General features: G+C 42.8%; 1 protein-coding gene across 4 annotated transcripts in view; it reads right to left on the reverse strand.

Annotated features, from left to right (window-relative positions):
* Nucleotides 1–222: 222 nt before the first annotated feature.
* Nucleotides 223–20,987, reverse strand: part of LOC147891663 (uncharacterized) — a 29,282-nt gene continuing 8,517 nt past the window's right edge. For 3 of the 4 annotated variants that reach the window (XM_087388660.1, XM_087388658.1, XM_087388657.1), the window contains 4 exons: nt 19,981–20,027; nt 6,407–6,560; nt 6,141–6,216; nt 5,812–6,033 (listed from right to left, as the gene is read on the reverse strand). In XM_087388660.1, the coding sequence (XP_087244786.1) occupies nt 5,988–6,033; nt 6,141–6,216; nt 6,407–6,560; nt 19,981–20,027 (323 nt within the window). In that variant the 3' untranslated portion in view covers nt 5,812–5,987. Of the gene's footprint in view, nt 244–5,811; nt 6,034–6,140; nt 6,217–6,406; nt 6,561–19,980; nt 20,028–20,987 lie in introns of those variants that run through there. The other variant, XM_087388659.1, reaches the window with a different exon arrangement.

The following is a 20,987-nucleotide window of genomic DNA, read 5'->3' on the forward strand; positions in this document are numbered from 1 at the left end:
ATCTCTAAAATACCTTTTCCAAGTAGCAAAGGTGATCTTTATCTGAAGAATAGATTAAAAAATCATCCAAATAAATGGCAATGAATTCAGCTAGATAGTTTGGGAAAGTTTCTACCATAAATTTATGAAAAGTTAATAGTGCATTTCTCAAAACAAAAGGCATCCGCATAAGCATCCCATTCTAGCGCAACAGTAATTTGATTGTAGCCATGTAACCATCCATGAATGAGTCCATCTCATGGCCTACAACTTGATCCAAAATTCTATTAGTGAAAGATATTGGAAATGGGTCAGGAATAGTAGTTTGTGCATTCAACTTCCAGTATTCCATGCATACTCAGAGTTTACCATTTTTCTTTGGCACCACCACAATGAGAAATAATCAACTATTGTGGTTAATAGCACAAATTAATCCAACGCGAAGAAGTTGATCTAACTCGGCTTTTACCTGTTCAGCATAATTTGGATTCTTCGTGTACCTTTGTTGCCAAATTAGTTTAGCATCTGGTACCAAAAGTATTCTATGTTGACACAATCAGGAGGAACTCCTTGAAGGTCAGTATAGTTCCAAAAAAAAACATCCTTATACTTGGTGAATAGTTCTTTAACAACCTTCAGTTGCTCGAAAGAGAGATTGGCACTTATGACCATCGTTGTAGGTTTGTCTTATGTTCCAAGATTAAGTTCTTGGGTTGGTTTAGGCACTAACTACTTAGTTACAAGTCATGTAATGGTATCTCAACTAGCTCCCTTTCTCCTTCAATGTCTTCAATGAAGTTACTTAGGAATAGATCTTTTCGTTGAGCAATCTACTCGGCCTTCAATTTCTGCTTGACGTCAGTAGCCACTTGGAAAATATCAATCTCACCAACAGAAAGTATTTGTAGTTCCATCAATTTTAACTCCACATCTTGAGGAAATGGGTTTATAACTTCCAAAATCCTTAGGCTGATAACAACTCAAAATCTTTTGAGGATTTGTAGGAATGCAAACATTTTGATTATCAATCTTGATGATCATTTCTTCTAAACCCTAATCATGTAATACCTTTGCACTTTTAAGCCAAGGTCATCCCAGCAAAATAGGACAGGTATGTTGCTCCATGGCAATTAAATAAAACTAATTGTGTAATAAATACCACCTACAGAAATGACAATATCCTGTAGCATACCTTTTGGATCAACTGGTCATTGGTCTACCATCCATACTCGAAAAGGAGATGGGTTGAAGGCCTTGAACTTTAGCCTCTTAGCAATTTTTCAGAAACAATGTTTTACTCTTAAACCACCATCTACTATCACACCTGGTATGGTCTGATTTTTTACGTTGATGTTGATCACTGCTGGTACTTCTTCATCGACCACCACTGGGGTGTCAATGATGGGTATAGGGACTAAACAGTCTACCTCTTTTTGGCCAATCAGATGTTTCTTTAATCTGTTGAGTAACTGCAATACAAGGCTATCCGCATCAATTCAGCAAATATTAAACTGATCTTCATATTCTTTAATATTTTCCATGCTCTGTTCTTGTGTACTTTCCTTAGGCCTTGAAGATTTGCGTGGCTCTATAATAGACATCTGAGTCTGCTCACTTGGCATCTCCACAACTAGTGCCTTGCCCTTCAAATCCTTGGCAATTTTAGTAGCAAATTCCTTTTGTGCCTTCCAATTGATATCTCTGTCTGAGGGACCTGCATCTGTAGAGGTTTCAACTTCCCCCTTTTGACCTACTAACCACTTGGGCCATCAACTGCATTTGGTAGCTCGACTACAACTGCTCGACATTCTAGACCCACTTCTTTTTGTTCCATATTAGTTTTGAGGAACTTTAAATGTTCAGCCCAAATTAGACAGTCAGAACGGAGATGGTTTTCAACACAGTACAAACATTTGATCTTGGATGGATGTGTCTTCTCCTTGCCATTCTTACCCTTATCTTTCTACTCGGGGCGTGGTGGTTTGCGACTGGTAGAGTCCCGACTATCGATGATTATCTAGTTCTCGGTGATACTTGGTGATTTTAACCATTGAACCAACATTCTGAGTCATTGTGCCCAAACTTGGTGCCAATGCCCCAAACTTGGTGCCAATGTTGTAGTACTTCGTTTTGCATTCTTCCTCTAAGTGTCCATTCCTAGAACACTTATTACACTAGTTTTCATTACTACCTAGTCTCCCTCGTATGCCTAATTCCTTTAAGGATTTCTTTAGCTCGGTCTTGAGCTTATCTTTCTTCACTAGTGTTTTTTCAGTATCACTGTTGGCATCTTTCTTCTTTGTCTTGCCTTTCAAGCCTTCACTCTTTTCAAGAGTGACAGCTCGGTCAAGCAGCTCTTCATATGTCTTAGTTGTGTTGACTATTTTCCGCTTACACAAGTCCACCTGGGTGTATCCCATAACAGCCAAGCTCTCATAGACTTGGCATCTGGCACAGTAGTCAGCTGATTAATAAAGAGCTTGCATCCTAAGTACGAAGTCTTGGATGGGGGGCTCTCTTTTATTGTGTTTCAGCTCGCTTAGCGTTGTGCGAGCATCTTCTACATTGATCTTTAGTTTGAACCCCCATGATAGGAATGCTTCTAGAGCTTTGTGCGAGCATCTTCTACATTGATCTTCAGTTTGAACCTCCATAGGAATGCCTCTGAAAAATATATAATTAGAAACTAGTCGAACCGCCCCTCTGCATTTTTTATTAAAGTACATTGAAAATAATCCATGTATTCTTCATCTGTTCTGGCACCATATCCGCAAGAAACTTTGAAGATGACTATGTGGGTCTTCACAGTGCCTTTGAAATTCTTAAATTTTGCCTTGATGTTGGAACTAGAATTGTTTGTTCGATCCACAAGTGCTTCCACTCTGTTTGCTCCATACCCAGATTGAGAAAGTCGTCCACTTGGAAGAACAGGATCTCCATCTGTCATGACTCATATCCGTCTTCATGTGTATGAGGTCGTTGTTGACCATCACACAATTCGTCCATACGAATATTTTTAGGCCTTAGAGATGCGGGTCGATTTACGTTAGTAGGCCGGGTAGAATTTCTATCCATGGCAATGGGAACTTGAGCAAACTGCCTTAGCTGTTTCACATTCACCCCTTTAGGCACTCAGTGGCATCTTTCTCCATGAGAAGCACACCACTCTTCTTGTCTATTAATTCTTTGGCCATTTGGAGTGATTGGTATTCTTCATCATTGATACCTTTCTCAATGAGATTTCGATAGAGTATTGAAAAAGTCTCTCTCTTCATTGATTGGCGTGGTCCTCTTGCTCATTTTGACAATCCAAAGAGGAAATGGCCAACCGTTCAAAGTCCAAACTTTCGGTAGAAGAATGCTTGGACTTCACTTACCATGATAGGCCTTCACCTACCAATCTTCTGGGACGCCTTAGGCCAATACCAATGTTTTGTCCTTGTGACTCTACATAGTAATCAACTTCCATCCCAAGGGTATCTCTCTTGTTGCACTCTACGCTCCTGTTGGTGGACAGTTGATGTTTCTATTAGTCTCCTTTGGGCATTGAACTTTGGTTCTGAGATTGCACCAATTCTCATGGTAGCATGTAGCCAATTCCTTTGGCTCAAGAACTCTTCGCACCTGGCTGCGTGTCTCCATGTTCTTTTCGAGCGCATATCAAGAATTGGCTAGGTCAAAAAGTAGCCAATTAGCTATTTGAAGACTGTCTGTATTCAACACTCTAGTCTTCAAGCACAACACTAGACTGCGCCACTTGTTTGGAGTTACTCGAAGAAATTTCGTGTAATAGCTTACAATATCCAGCAATTGTTTCACCTTGTCACTGGTCAATAGGAACCTTTCAATGACCACTCAATTCTAGGCTTGCTATCTCAGTCCTCTAAATTTCCCTACTAACAACACACCAACTCGCAATTCAATAGACCCTTCCCCAATAGGATCGCCAGTGCCGCTTTGGTTTGCTCACTCCCGACAAGTTCACTCAAAGACTTGTGAACATCCCAATCATGTGCAGTGCTTGGGTGAAGATGCCCGCTCTTGCAATCCGTTAAGTGCAATATGTGCCTGCTCAGGGTTACGAAACACTTAACAAGAAAAACTGGGAGGTCGAGGGTTGCTATTGAAGGAGAAACCGTATGATGACCTAGTAAGCCAAGTGAGAGGGAGAGCGTGAACTTGTAATGTCACTCTCTCTTCCCTTCTCCCTATTACAACGCTTTTCTAAACTACTGCAAAACCGCCTTCTAAAGCTGGCGCGCTCGATCCGCTGCTCATCATTGGTCGATCGCCCTTAGTCGTCTGCATCACCTTTTCCTACTACTGATACTTGCCATTCAAAAGTTAACAAAGGTTGCACTGCCCGCTATTGCTTACTACAGGAGTTAGCCAATGAGATGCTTTGACGCCACCTACAGGTAAGTTCCTTTGTTGGCCTTAACCTAAGGGTCGACACATAACAAAGCACTTCTCAAGTGAGTCGTGGCCAAAATATTGTTCCTCCTTTCATCATAGTCTTTCCTTGTTCTTTTCAATTCTCCCCATAGTTGAGGTTCCCTTTGTGTCCCAATTAGTTTGGGTTGCCTTAGTTTGGTTGGCCTGATCAAATTTCTTCCATTGTGGATTGTAGGCCTCTACCTCCCCTCTTTCGTTCTTTTTTCTTGTAGATACTTGAAGGTTGGTATCTTCTTTGGCTCCTTTTTCAATTTTGAAGTTGTTTATGGTGATTGGCATGCAAAGGTCTTCTCTTACTGCCATGTGAGCCTCACTTACCATTGGAAAAACAATGCAATTTCTAATGTTAGGTATATGTGGATGTCAAGTGGTGTTTTTTTGGGTCCTTGAATAACAACTCTTCATTGAAGTCTCAAAAGGATGTTCCTCAAATGGTATTTTTTCCACCAATACACACTTCCTTAGTGTTTGCAAGCACTCACTTCCAAAGAGAGAACATGCAAAGCAATCCTTAAATTTGTTATGCTTGTGTTTACTTGTGGAGATGTTAGTATCCATCACCAAATAATATTAGGGTTATGCCAATCAAAAGGCCCTATACAACAAGAAACCAATCAACATTGTCAACGTTGAAAAGATTTGAGAATATTTCAAGCTACTAGCCAATAACACCATCCTCTGTGGAGTCACCCATGGTATTGCCTACATGCCCTCTTCATAACGAAGCCCATGCTTATCCTTGTTTACAAAAGTCCAAGCAATCATGCATTTGTGTGTTGATCAAGGTTTTTCATTGGATTTTAAACAAGACATAGAAAGGCCACAAAAGGAGCTTGCATACTTGGTAGTATGAAAATGGTGCATCTTAAACATGACCACTATTGAAGGGAGTAAGGGGACTCCTAGTCTTGCATAAAAAAGTGGATGGCATTGTCAATCCTTAAAGCAATATTGACCCGCATGAGAAAATTACACGGTTTGACCCGCATGAGAAAATTACACGGAGTTTTTAAGAAGGTTGCTATGCTTCTTAAAGAATCTCCCCTAACAATGTCTCTATCTATCAATTGTTTCTTAATCATATTGTAGAGCCACATACCTGTCTACATCATTTTCTTTAAGAAACTGCAGGGGTAAAGTAGGATCCAATAAAACTTTTATTTTGGGTAATACTAGTGCAATGCAATATTTGAATTTAAAAAATGCATCTATGCAAAATCCATTATAATACTAACTGTAAACAAGAGGCTATAAGTGTAATGCAACACTTGAGCTTGGATTGCGTCTCGTCACCACCTGAAAGAAAACAATCGACGAGGACTGAAAGCATAGATATCAACACAAAGACTAATATAGACATACAAACAACATCCACTGTAGAATTATGCACCCTTCCTGCTGAAAAACTTTTCCATCAGATATGTACTAGTAGAAGAATAAATTTACATCCATTTATGATGGCTCAAGTTCAAATCATCATGTTAGAGGTCGGACATACTACAGGATGGCTTTACTAAACTTGAAATCTATACAATTTGAAAAATTTTACATAATTATTCATCATCTGCATCCGCAAGGCGTGATCCACGCTGCTTCGCCCTGGGACATTGCCACAAGTACCATAAGAATAAGAACACAAATTGGTTTTTAAATGGAATATTTGACCTTAAACAAAAGCTTTTGAACAAAGATTCTCAGATAATGACCTTTTTGCATGAGCCATGTGCACCTTGCTGTGTAAAGGAGCAGCTTTCCCTGAAGCCTTCTTTTTAGAATCCTCACCTTCCCATTACAAAAGAACTAAAATAAGCTCACGTAAAACCTCGTTTCCACCAGCTCTCTATGCAACATCTATCGAAATAAATCCATAGAATCTCACATACCTATTCAAGAAAGATTCTAAGTACAAAGAGAACATAGAAGGATTCAAATACTAGTATCATTTTGACTTGCAACAGAAGGATGCAAATACCAGTGACATTTTGACTTGTACCATCTCTAGCATCAAGCTGAGAGAGTGATGCACCAGTACCACCAAGAGAAAACTGTGAAGGACCATTACGACCCCTCTTTTTGCTTGTAAAATTAATTGCATCAACCTGCTGTTGGAGCCTCTGTGACTTTTCCTGCACCCCATGCATGATTGTATTGGCATAAGCATCCTCAAATCAAAAGCCATGCTCGCTTATAGCCACTGTTTTACATCAGCCTCAAGATATGCATTTCCCTGCAACATGCAAGCACATTTGAAAGGACAACTAAACCAACTTTTTTCCCCCCCAGAAAAGAATAGTCTATTAGAAGCTTGACAAAATACAAATTCAGCAATCTGGAGCCTCTGAAATGAAAAATGACAGCTTTCCTGCAGCCTGCCTCTCAGCTCACTGCCTAAAGTATCATGGAAGCAGGCGCCAACAGCCAAGGGGGAGTGGTACACAACCAACAGATATCTCTGTGAGAATGTAAAATATACCTGCAGGCCAAGCCTTGCAGAAACGCTCACACCTTTGGGCAATCGTCCTAAAGTCCTTTGTATCCCACTCCCAAATGGCACACAATGTACATGATATCATGTCAAATATCAACGAGGGTGGCTGCTGGTCGGGTCTGTTCATAGCCAGCTACCTAGATGTGCCAAGCTGTAATGCTGGACATTGTCTCTCTGACAAGAGCTCTGGTTGCCATCGAGACAGGGGGGAGGCCTCAAGGATGTCTTAACGGAAGACCCACTCCCCATTGATGAGAGAGGCCGGCGAGACCATCTCAATGGTGTACGTGTGCCTCCCCTCTTTCAGCCAGGCTACCATCCACCAAGTGTGTACATGACAGATCCTCATCACATTGGCCAGTTTCTTAAGAGAGCCCAACCAGATCCTCTTGGACTAGGGGCAGCTCCACAAGCAGTAAGCTATCATCTCTAGATCACATGCTGAGCAACAATGACAGGTCCCATCTTTCCACATCTCCAATAGCCACAGGCCGATAGGTAGGTCTCGCTGGGGCCAGCGCCAGAAAAGTAGGAAATCTTCCTTTAGCAGAGGTTGGTCCAAATCTGAGACAAGAAGACAGTAATGACCTCAATGGGGATCTGCTGCTCCACCTAGTGGTCCAGGATGAGGCCTCCAGCTGAAGTCATCTACCGATCCGAGTGGTGTATGAAAAGAAATCCACTTCTGCTATCCTGTCTGAGTTCCCTTCCTAGATGGACAAAACCACTCCCTAGGTCCCATAGAATCTCTTGAAGTGGACAGCCCATGCGCCACTGAAAAAACTCATCTCTGCAGGTTCGGCAGTCATCGGCAGTCAATAGCCCAGCTCTTCCACTCCAAAGAGGTCAAGGCACCACCGTCCTAAGTTAAGCATCTGTCAAATCTGACTGTAGCAACAACAGTCCCCCATGGGCTATGTCACGTGCATGGATGGATATCTAACGTGTACAGAGGTACACAAGACTAGCTCAGGTAGTCTCGGGGGGCTTAGGGCTAGGCAGGCTTGATTCTTGAGTTGAGTGGCAAGGGTATGATCCAAATAGAAGTCTCCGCTATTTTCGACGGATTAGGAGTTCAGATTTCCACAATGCAGGTGGGAACGAGTCTAGCTCCCTCATGCAAGGTTTGGATCTTGGATGGTGTCACCTACATCCTAACATAGCCCAAGGCCCAGCAGCAGATCCAAGGCCTCTAGGCGCCACCTAGTAGTATGGGACACCAGGCTGGTTGGGGATCTGGTTGGAAGTTCGTGCCTCGAAGGGGACATCTCTTAACTCAAGATCTTTTCTCGTAGATGTCGTGGTTGGGTGGTGAGCATGCATTCAGATTTCCATCGTTGTTCTATGGTTGCTTTTCTGTGTTTGTTTGCAGGTCCGGGTTCTCAGGAGTGTTGGGGTCGTTTCAGTTGGTATCAAAGCCAACTCCTAAGGTATGAACCCCTGTAGAGTGAAGGTGCCGACGTAATTTCCTCCAGGTAAGATTCAAATTCGAAATTTCTTGTGATATCCTGCAAGAGCTTGTGGATTCGTTAGTTAAGGTTACAGTTTCATCTAGATTGGGATAGAAAGAATTCGTGCAAAGAGCCCAAGAGGATTCAATGTGAAGCAGGGAGAGTTATGAAGATTCGCTGAAGAATCAAGGAGAGACAGATTCGCAGCTAGGGATTCGTGGTTGAGGGCATTTCTTGGCGGGAAGATTAGCTTGCGTAGGGCTGCCAGATTGAAGCGCTAGGCTATGGCAAAAATTAGGGTTTCGGCTAGGGGACATAGCGGAATGTGTGGTTGAGAGTATTAGGGCTGGCCCTGAAAGAATAGAGCGGGATTGGGCTGAGAAGGGTTTCGATGCTTGGAAGCCCTAAAAAGCAAAAAGCTTTCCAAGTTAGGTGGATGGCTTTTGGAAAGCTTGGCTTTCTAAAGCTAGAGTTCACCTAAGCCTATGAAGATTTCAGATTCCTTCCACCCTAGACTCCGAAAATTGTGCGCCAAGACATCCTCCTCACCTATCTCCTATAACAATTCTCTTCAGCCAGGCCAAATTGATGCCATTCCATAGCTCAGATCAGTCGCCCTATTTCCTCCAAAAGCCTTGCCGGTTTCTTTCTTTCCTTGTTCCCCTGGCAGTCCCTAATTCGCTGCTCGGTTGAAATCTCAATCCCACCTGTTGTTTCCTCTTCCCTAGACTGCTCTCTCCTCCAGATTCAGTTTTAGTGCTCCTTCCCTTTGCCATGATCTACTCGTGGTGGCTGATACGATTGATCCCAGGCTTCCCAAGGGGGATCATGACATGGATTTTCAAGGAGGGGACAACCAAGGTCTTTATGACGATCCGGTAACAAAGAATGCTTTCAATGAGTTCACCTCCAGTCTCGACGCAAAGTTTGATCTGGTTAATTTGAATCATACGGAGTTGGCACAGCAACTTCAAGGGATTCCGTCTTCTCTTTTGCTTTTGACCAGCACTATTCAAGCACTTACTCATGTGGATGCTTTAGATTTCAGTGTTGGGTCCGAACATTACACCATATCCCTATCCCGAAGATTAGAAATTGAGGACCAAGGAAGTGGTAGACACTTGGTTGCACAAGTGGCAAGTACACTTTAAGTTTCACCCTTATCATGATAAAAAGAAGATCCAACTTGCAGCAGGGTATTTATTTGGAAAAGCCTTACTCTGGTGGTGGTAGAAGTTGCGGCCGAGACCCTCCACCTGGATAGAATTTAAAGAGGTATTCAGGAAAGAATTCCTGAAGAAAGAGGAGGATTATGACATCATAGGCAAGCTTGAAGCCCTCGATATGTCCAAGCACAACTTGACCTTTGAAGTTTATCTCCAGAAGTTTCGTGATTGCAAGCAAAGATGGACCTTGTGACTTTATTGGGATTCTTTGTGGATGGATTGCCTGATTCCTATAAACTCAAGATCAAGAACAATAAATGTACCACTTTGCAAGAGGCCATGAATTATGCGTGCATATATGATGATACCATGGCTAGCGCCAAGGGAATCACTACTTCACATACGAGTGGGAAGAACAAGAGGAAGTTCTTTCAGTCATCTTCTAGTATAGGGAAATCGAAGTCGGTTGACAAAGCTTCCAAGAACTTGACTCAGACAAAGAATGGAAAAGCCCATTTCTTATGTACCCAAGAAGGACGTCGTTTTATTTGTGAGCAGCGGGGCCACACAAGGAACGACTGTCCTAAGCGCAAGAACCAGATGCAAGCACCAAGACCGAGAAGCTCCATGCAGGCCAAAGGAACCAAAGCTAAGGGAGCTAACAAGCCTTGATGATAGGTATTTCTATAAATGTCATTACCTACCCACTTTCATATAATTACACTTTTAATAATTCGTTATTTGGCCCCCATGACCTTTTCCGAGCTTATGGAGAAGTGAGGGACAAACGAGTTCACATTCTCTTTGACCCGGGCAGCTCTCACAATTTTGTGAATAACAAACTTGTGTAAAAGGTAGAGCTGTCCATGACACCTAGCAACAACACCTATGAGGTGCAGCTTCCAGTGGGGAAGCAGTTTTTGTTAGAATTATAGATATAATTCAATAGTGACCAATGTAATTTAATAAGCTAGTTAGGGGCACTTTTCCCTCTTTAAGAGGTTTTTCCCCCTAACCGCAGTTAGTTCACTAACTATGGTTAGTGACTACTAAGGTTTTGTCACTAGGACAAAACCTTATCTCTCACTCATTGTGTTGTACTCTTTACACTCTTCTATTGCAACTCAGCTTTTAGCTTCCAAGCTTTCAGCTCTCACTCTCTTGCTCTCTCTCACTTTCCATTCTCTCACATTTGGTATCAGAGCATTTGATCCCTCTCCCTGCTTCTTCCCCGTTTAGCTCCAACGTATAGCCTGCGCTCCTGCTGCTACATCTCGCCCGTACAGTCCGTACGACTGTACGGAACCTGCACTTGGTCTTTGCACGTCCGTACCTACCGTACCGTGCCGTCCGTACAGCTTGCAGAGATCGTCCGTACATCGCGTCCATACAGTTCGTCATCAGACTGTACGGTTCGCCGTACAGTGCCGTACCAGCCGTACAACTAGCTATCTTCGTCCGTACCAGCACGTACTGTCAGCCGTACAGTACTTCCGTACTGTCAGCCGTACAGTACTTCCGTACTGCCTGCCGTACAGTGCTTCTGTACTGCTTCTGTACTGGACCTGCTTCCGTACAGCAGGTAGTCCTTGGATTTCGTACAGGAGAAACTCGCAGGTGATCTTTGGCAGGCACATTTTGCAGACAGCCATTGTTTGGCTCAGTTTTTTGCGAGTACATTTAGGGCATTTTGTTTGTTGCAGACATTGCAAACATTTTGTAGTTTCGGAGCTACACTTGGAGCAAACATTGCAGATTTGGTCTGAAATTTGGGGCTTTCTACTGAAATTGCAAAATTTGGGGCTTTCTGTACTTCTGCCCCTTTCAGGTTGCAATTTCAAGCTCGAAATTTGGGGCTTTCAGTTCTGCAGTACAATTTCTTGAAGAAATTTGGGGATTTTGTAATTACACTGCAATCTCACAGTAAAATTTGGGGCTTTTGCAGACAGAGCGCAATTCTTGCAACATTTGGGGCTTCTGATCTATTTGCCCCTTTCCGGTTGCAATTTCAGGCCTATTTTGGGGCTTTTGTGTTGGGAGAGCAATTTCTGGAGTTTTCAGTTCATACTGCCTTTCTTGGAGTGTTTTGCAGCACTTTTGGCAGATTCTCGAGAGTTTTTGATGCTTGGACAGATTTCTGACGGTGCAAGTACAAAAATCTGAGTTGCATTTACAGCCAGTGCTTGGCTGTGTTTTTTGGGAGTTGTGCATTTCATTCCCAGTAAGGGAATTCAGTTTTGTGTCTGCTTAAATCTCTTTCTTAGATATGGCCCAGCAAAATCAGAATGACTTCTAGTTCGGTGGTCTTTCACAGGAAGACAAGTTGGATGGTACCAACTACTCTCTCTGGAGTTTTATGGTACGCAATATTCTGATTTCTCGCAATTTATGGGATTATGTGAATGGGGGTGAGATCCGACCAGCAGGTATGGCACCTAATACCCCTCCTCAGCAAGGAGGTGGAAGAGGTCGTGCACAAGGGGCAACTGCAGAACAAGTTGTTGATGCAGCTATAGCCACTACTCCAGATCAAAAGAGATGGGATTCACGGGATGCCTTAGCTTTGTCATGCATCTCTCTTTCAGTGAAAAGATTTATCATTCCGCATATCCGATCGTGTAAGACCTCCAAGGCAGCGTGGGATATTTTAGAAAGCATGTATGCAGCCCGGAATGATGCAAGGGTATCTTTCTTGAAAAGAGAGTTAAGTAATACACATATGGAAGAAGGTGACTCCATGTCAGTCCACCTCACAAAGCTATAGGATCTCAGAGAGCAATTGTTAAATATAGATGAAATTATTCCTAATTCAGAGATGATTACAACCACTCTGAATTCTCTTCCTGAGTCTTATCTCAGCTTTCATACCTCGCTGAACTTATCATTGAGGGGGGGTGCAAATCCTCTCACTTTTCATGAGTTGATAGGACTTTTGCTTCAGGAAGAGCAGACCAGGAAAAACTTGGCTTCACGTGCAAGTGAACAAGCCATGCTCTCAAAGTTTAAATAAAAAACAAAGGGACAGGCAAAGACATCAGTAAATCAACCTTCCAGTGGGTTAGGACAGCCTTCACAAAAGGCTAAAAATGATGCAAGTAAGCCCAAGAAGAAGGGTTTTTGTCACTACTGCAAAAAGCCAGGTCATCACATTGCAGAATGCAGGAAAAGGCTTGCAAAAGAGAAGAAAAACAGCTCCGGTATGGCTGTTTCAGATTCAGCTCCTCATGCATCTGATAGTGGGGATGCTGCAGCCAACTTTGTTGGACAGGATTATGCCTTTTTATCTTGCATTTCAGATTCTAGGCTGGCTGTTCCAGATGCTCGGGATAGTACAACCACTTGTAGTGATGATACATATGCATTTTTGACTTGCAGTTATGACTCTTCTACGGATGCATCTGCTTTCAGTGTCAATGAAACACTGAACACTTGGTATTTTGACAGCGATGCATCCGAGCACATCACTTCTAGGAAGTGTCTTTTTACTTCCTTGCATCCACCTCCCGTTGGTAAGAAAGTCACTTGTGCCAACAATTCATCATATTCAATACGTGGCACAGGAGATGTTGAGCTCACTGCCATTGATGGCTCAATTTTCAGACTTTCAGATGTCTTATATGTGCCTGGTATAACCAAAAATCTTCTTTCAGTGTCCACTCTTAACAGAGCTGGATTTCAGGTCATCTTTGAGGATGACAAATGTGCTGTCCGAGACAGGGAAGATGACTATGCCTTAAGGTTATCTGGTACTCTGCTGCGTGGACTTTTTCAGATTGATCTTTTTGAGAAAAGAGCAGCCCATGCTCTTGCAGTTTCTACCCCTACAGCTGCCATGCAGAATGCAGAATTATGGCATGCCCGATATGGCCACATGCATTACAACAACTTGATGACACTTCAGAAGTATTCCATGGTTGATGCATTGCCACCTCTTGAGATACCTCCTCCACATGCCTGTGAAGGGTGCATTTTAGGCAAGATGCATAGATTTCCCTTCAAGAAGGATGGTTCAGTTAAAGCTGTCCGCAAATTACAGCTTATACACAGTGATGTCTGTGGTCCCATGAGGACTCCATCGTTGGGTGGTCATCTCTACTTCGTTACATTTATTGATGATTACTCCAATTTCACTTGGGTTTTTGGGCTGAAACGCAAATCAGAAGTGTTCACGGTGTTTAAACACTTTTCAGCCATGGTTGAAAATGAAACCGGACTCAAGATACAGACATTGCGCACAAATAGAGGTGGGGAATACTTGTCTGCAGAATTTGATGCTTTTCTGAAAGGCAAAGGTATCGTGCATCAGCTCACAGTCAGGCTGACCCCTCAGCAAAATGGCAAAGCTGAGAGGAAAAATAGAACTCTCATGGAGATGGACAGATGTATGCTGAAAAGCAAACACATGCCTCACAAATTCTGGCTTGAGGGTTTGATGTGTGCCAATTACATTTTGAATCGGGCTCCCACTAAGGCTTTAAAAACAAAAACTCCTTATGAGGTCTGGAATGATAGAAAGCCTTCGGTGGATCACTTCCAAGTCTTTGGATGCCTTGCTTATGCTCCTGTGCCAGTTGAATTTAGGCACAAGTTGTCAGATAAAGCCATTAAGTGCATATTTGTTGGGTACAGTGCAGAAAGCAAGGGGTACCGTCTCTACAATCCTGCTACACGCAAGATCATAGTAAGTAGAGATGTGATATTTGCTGAAAATTCAGCTCACACTCAGGCTGAATTTCAAATGCCTTCTGCTTCAGAGGATGTCTTTGAGGGGTTGCTACCCATTGCCTTGGGTTCCCCTGCTGATTTTTCTGATGCAAATCAGAATTTACAGCCACCTCCAGATGCTTTAGTTCCGCCACAGGATGTCTTACCCCCTCCATAGGCAGTGGAACAGGTTGTGCAGCAAGAAATTGCAGACATACATGCAGCAAAAACAGTCCCAAACTGGCTGTTAACTCTTAGGGAGAGTAAAATTGATGCTCCGTTACCTGGCAGGACTCGCAGTGCAGCAAGGCACATGGAAGGTGCTAATTCAGTGGAATCAGCATATGCAGGTACTCTTCTTGATGAGGAGAAACCTGCCACATTCGAAGAGGCAAAGGACAATGTGCATTGGATGAATGCCATGCACGATGAGTTGCAGTCCATTGCAAAAAATCAGACTTGGGATGTTGTAGACTTGCCACCGGGTAAACATGCCATTGGCACACGATGGGTTTTCAAGGTCAAACGGAAGCCAGATGGCTCCTTTGACAGATATAAGGCAAGGCTGGTTGCTAAAGGCTATGCTCAGAAAAAGGGCATAGATTATGAGGAGACATTCGCCCCTACATCCCAGACGACCACCATCCGATCAGTTATTGCAATGGCTGCACATTTTGAGTGGAATGTTCATCAGTTGGACATAAAAACAGCCTTCTTAAATGGGGACTTGCTGGAAGAGGTGTATGTCAAACAACCTCCGGGCTTTGAAATTACAGCAAATGCACTTCAAGTATGCAAGCTCAACAAAGCTTTATATGGGCTGAAACAGGCCCCTCGTGCATGGTATGCCAAGATCCATGCCTTTTTGACCAGCAAGGGGCTGCACAATAGTCTTACTGAGAGCACCCTCTACATCAAGATGGATGGGGGGGAAATTTTAGTCATCCTTCTTTATGTCGATGACTTACTACTCACAGGGTCCAATGAAGATAAAATTGCAGATTTCAAAGCTGATTTGCAGACCAACTTTGACATGTCAGATTTGGGGCTGCTTCACTTTTATTTGGGGATCCAGTTCTCTCATGAGAGACGTGGCACTGTTATGTTTCAGTCCAAGTATGTTCAGAAACTCTTGGACAGATTTAACATGCATGATTGTAAGCCCATAGCCACTCCCATGGAGCCGGCGGGGCTGAAACTCACAATGCATGATGCAGGAGAATTAGTTGATGCCACACTTTACAGTCACGCTGTTGGATGCCTCATATATCTCTGCAACACTAGACCTAATATTCAGTTTGCAGTATCTCAGGTGAGCAAGTACATGCACAGCCCAAAAACTATGCATTGGCAGGCAATTAAGCGCATCTTCCGTTATTTGCAGGGCACGAAGTCTTTTGGCTTGCTATTTCCCAGGGGGGGTGACTTGCAGATGCATGCCTACAGTGATTCAAATTGGGCTGGTGATTATGATACTAGGCAGTCCACTAGTGGCAATTGTTTCTTTTTGGGTAAATCTTGCATTTCCTGGCTGAGCAAGAAACAATCTACAGTGGCTACCTCATCATGTGAAGCTGAGTACAGGGCAGCTTTCACAGCAACAGTTGAATGTGTCTGGCTGCGACGTCTATTTGCTGATCTTCATCTGTCTTTGGAGGGTCCTTCTCCAATTCTCACTGATAGTCAGAGTGCCATTGCAGTGGCAAAGAATCCAGTGTTTCATGCTCGCACGAAGCACATTGAGGTTCACTATCACTACGTCAGAGAGAAGTTGCATGCAGGAGAGATCAGTATGATCTTTGTGTCCACACATGACAACGTTGCAGATATTTTCACCAAAGCGCTACCACGTGAAAAGTTTGAGGCATTTCGCAGTGCCCTGAACTTATATCCGTTTGGTGATTGATCAGCCTTGTACATGACATTGGCACTACAGGGGGGTGTTAGAATTATAGATATAATTCAGTAGTGACCAATGTAATTTAATAAGCTAGTTAGGGGCACTTTTCCCTCTTTAAGAGGTTTTTCCCCCTAACCGCAGTTAGTTCACTAACTATGGTTAGTGACTACTAAGGTTTTGTCACTAGGACAAAACCTTATCTCTCACTCATTGTGTTGTACTCTTTACACTCTTCTATTGCAACTCAGCTTTTAGCTTCCAAGCTTTCAGCTCTCACTCTCTTGCTCTCTCTCACTCTCCATTCTCTCACAGTTTTGGGATAGCAAGATCGACGATCTTTCTATCCAGCTGGATCTAAGACTATCCAGCTGGATCTAAGACTACACAGATACTCTTATGTGCTATGTCCGGGGCTCACAGGTGGGCACAGTGAGTTTCTAACACTTCAGCAACTCTTTCTCCTACAGCTCCTCCTCCACACAGCCCTACCAGTGAGTCATCCTGCAGTTCCTCCTTCCCACAACAGTGCAACAGCCTTTTTTTCCATGCAATCCTGCTCTCACTGTTGATGCAGCTCTCACCCTATGCAATGCTACTCCCAATCCACAACTATACTGGAACTACGAGGCCAAATTATAGCAACTTGCATTGTTTCTACATAGCTTTTGAAGTTACATCAGTGAACTAGAAGTATTAACTTAGAATCTCTTTTTCAAAGAATTGGCTAAGTGTTACTAATGTGTGGAAGCAATGGTCCCTAGCTAGGCTATCCCTTGAGACACTGTCTATGTATATAGGCTTACTGCTCAGCCTCGAGCTTCATTTTCATGTCTTGTACATAGCTCCGGCTATAGTCTGAGTCCTTTCCATTTGGTGTCACGTTTGGAAGGGGTTGATAAGATTTTCTTCAACACATTGGTCTTGTATCTCATTCTAATAAAGAGCAGAGGGCCCCTGTGTTGGCTCCTTAATTTTTGTCTTGCAAATCTATGAAGTAAAGCAATATCTGCAATCTTATGCATAACAATCTTTCCCTTCCCCTTTCAGTGGTATCAATGTCACTTCTCTTTATTAAACACATATCTGATATTCATCTATGGCATATCTTTATTTTTTTCAAGTTCTTGAAATTAGGATGTTTGCCAAAAGAATGCATATGTTTTCCTACTGTTCACTTAATTTATAGTTGGACCTTCATTGAAAGGATTACGGGCATTAGTGTCCCACAAGTTGAGACGTATCTCTTTAAGAGAAACGTAATGACCAAACCCCACTTGAGTACCCAAATATGGGACCAATCAAATGTGTATAATGTAGACTAACCCAGCAACTATTAAAGAGAATGTTTCCGTGTGGGCCTGTTAACATAAAAGAGCCAAAGAGATACAAGATAAGATGACAAACTAATAGGCCTCATAGGTTATGTAAGAAGGCCAACCAAACTCAAACTAACCCTAGACTAGCCCTTTGAATAGAGCTAATTGCCAGCAACCTAAGGGAGAAAACAAAAGTCAAATCAAAGTAGTATTGGTCACCTAAATTGAATTTTTAGTCAGACAAATAAAGAGTGTTTAAATAACCTTAGTCCACAATTTCGATGTGGTACGCTGGTGTGGCAGGATGATGTGGTATGCTAAGGTGGCAGCCTTGACATGTGGCACGGGACACATTAGACACATGGCAGCCTGTGAGGACATGTGGAGGGCCATGCATGAACCATTGCACCACTTGTCACTGCAGGAAATGCAGCCTCCACGCAGCCCACCAAAATCCAAGGGAGCTAGCCCCCATGCCAAATTGGGTGCACACGCCCATGTTTTTGAAGATGCCCCCTCCTAAATCTATACCCCTCTTGTTGGTGCATACTCTCCTGCAGCAACTCCCACAGCAGCTCCTGCCTCTGCAACTCCTTCCCCACGCAATCCAGTAGTAGCTCCTCCCTCTGCAGTATTCCTTCTCACAACCATTCATGTGTGTGCAGACTAGCAAATAGACTGTGCTCAGAGACAATATAGAAGCAACTCTTATATATTTCCATCTGTCCACAAATACAATATCAAAAAGGCTCTCCTACTATATGCCTGGCACCTCTAGATCTCTGAGTAGACTCTATGTCCAAAGTATCTCTTCCACTTGCTGTCCGGAAACTCAGCCTAGGTGGGCACCTTCTCTGAGCTTAGTCTCCAGCTCCCCAGCCTACTTTTCTCCTCCTGGATGTAGGCCCAAAAGATGGCTGGTCTGCTGCTCCTTGCTGCTCTTTTAAGGCTGTTGAAAGTGATGTGCTATGAGGCCCAAATGGTCTCCTTTTATAGGGCTCAAGGCAAATTGCCTGACCTTTGTCTGCCCCAAAACCAACCCAAACAGGCTCCCGACTGACCCACACGTTGGAGCCTTTAAATTTCCCTCTGGGGGCTCATTTGCAGGGCTTTTGCTGGCCCTGCCTGGCCACATGGCTGGCTGCCACTGGCCCAGGTAGGCCTGTCCATAATCCTGCCTCATTTCCATGCCCCTAGGGTCCCATAACATTTGCTGACCTGTGCATTTCTATCCTCTCCATGTGTGGACAGCATCTGGATTTAGATCTGCCCTCCATGGTGGATCTCCTCTGCCAGGTACCTGTCCTTTCTCTCTGCTGCCCACATGACAGCCCATGTGCTGCCCATATGGCAGCCCCATGCCTAAACCTATCATCCTCTGTCCACCCCCTCAATGCACTTCTCATATGGGGGCTCACAAGTGGGGAGGTGACCAGTCCTATTCCAGCAGCAGCAGCAGCACCTTCTACTCCTCTCTATAGTAGCAGTCCTGCAGAAACTCTTTCTCTTACAGCTGCTCCTCCACGCAGCCCTGTTGGTGCAACTCCTCCTGCAGTTCCTCCTCCCCACAGCCCTGCAGCAACCTTTTTCCGTGCAGTCCTGCCTCCCACTGTTGATGCAGCTCTCAAAATGCTCCTCCTAGCCCACAACTATACTGAAACTACAGCTTGAATTGTTTCTGCATAGCCGACAACTATACTGAAACTACGCAACTTGAATTGTTTCTGCATAGTTTTTGAAGTTGCATCAATGAACTAGAAGTATTCAGATATGCTAAATATGAATCTCTGTTTCAAAGTATTGGAGAAGTGTTACTGATGTGTGGAAGTAGTGGTACATTGTGCAGGTAGGATCAGAGAGCCCTTAGAGACTTGAGCACCTAAGCTAGGCTATCCCTTGAGGCAATACCTACGTATATAGGCTTATTGCTCATCCTTGAGCTTCATTTTCATGTCTTGTATATAGCTCCGGCTATAGTCTAAGTCCTTTCAGTTTGAGTCTCAAGTTTGGAAGGTGTTGATAAGATTTACTTCAACAGCTTGGTCATGTATCTCATTGTAATAAAGAACCTCGATAAGGGTGGCGTAGCCTCTTAATCATGTGTTCATCTTTTCTTAAGTGATATTGTACATTTTAGTTTTTGTCTTGCAAACCTAAAAGTAAAGCAATATTCCGCAATCTTATGCGAAGCAATCTTTCCCTTCCACTTTACGAGAGCGCTGAGAGCTTTCAGTTGTTTCCATGATCAAGTTAAGAGTCAGTCTAAGGAGCCAAAAATCTGGTTACAATACTTAAGCTCATAATCATGGAAGCTCACAATCATGGTTTAAGCCAAACTATGTAGAAAATTGCTACATCAATTTTCCTTGTGCAAATGCTCACATAAATGTATAATATCTTTATATTGAATTAAATGAACAATCACTACCTATTTTCTTTTGCAGAATCGCTTGCACGAAGAAAAGTATAAGTATCACATAGTTTATGTTCCAGTAGAAAGGAAGGGGCATTGCTCATGTACCTTCTCTACTGCTAGTGATTGGATAAGATCAGATGCACGCTTTTGCTCTGTATGACAAAATGACATAAAGGCGAGTGAGAATTTTCAATGCACGCACAACATCTACTAAGAAAAAGAAATAAAAAGTGTTGAATATGCTGTAGCATACGCAAACATTCTCAAAAAGTCCATATTGTGCAATGATCATTTTAGCTTTAAAAATCAATATGGGCCGACATCATCCACAAGAATCAATGCCATGATACCAAATTTGAAACCAAAATGTAAGGAGTTGCTCATTGTTACTCAAAAGCAGCTTTTGGAACACAAAATATTATCGAGCCACCAATTGCTCTTCCAAAGAAAAGAGATCATGGATTTACTAAGAAAAATGTAGAGAATTCATGTATGGGCACATAGTATCGTGGGAATTCTTTGCTTACAGTGTATATATTTGTGAAACCCATCTTTGATATGAAACATACAATAGACAATCCAAATCACACACGTGTTTACCAACAAAAAAACTGGATGACAATGTCACACACACACATCCTCATATATATCCAATCTTGCAAATGAGTGAAAAAAAAAGGAAAGAGAAAGAAAGATAGGGGAAGAACGGAGTTTGTAAGAGACATTAAACAAAACTAAAGTAAAAGAGAAATAGAAAATTTTAAAACAACTTGATAGGCAAAGCTATGCTTATGTTCTCATTGGTACTCAAGCATAAGCTACCATCACTGTTTCAAAAGATTCCAGAATCTCTTTGGTAGTGCTTACTAAGCTACAAAATCCCAATCTAAACAGGAAAACTCCAATAGCAAAAAGGAAGATAACAAATAAGAAAAAAAGAAGAAATGAGAGAGATAGATATATATATATATAGAGAGAGAGAGAGAGAGAGCTGATATGATATGATTGTATTAAAGTCCGCGTGAGACCCTCCAAGATATGTGGGACTAGTGACCACTATTGGCAAATAGTGATCTTTTACAATCTAATGAACAAAAATTGCTATGTACTGA

Source organism: Dipteris shenzhenensis, chromosome 17, assembly GCF_047967505.1.
Source record: "Dipteris shenzhenensis isolate YYH24624 ecotype China chromosome 17, Dip_SZ_1.0, whole genome shotgun sequence".
Taxonomy (NCBI): domain Eukaryota; kingdom Viridiplantae; phylum Streptophyta; class Polypodiopsida; order Gleicheniales; family Dipteridaceae; genus Dipteris; species Dipteris shenzhenensis.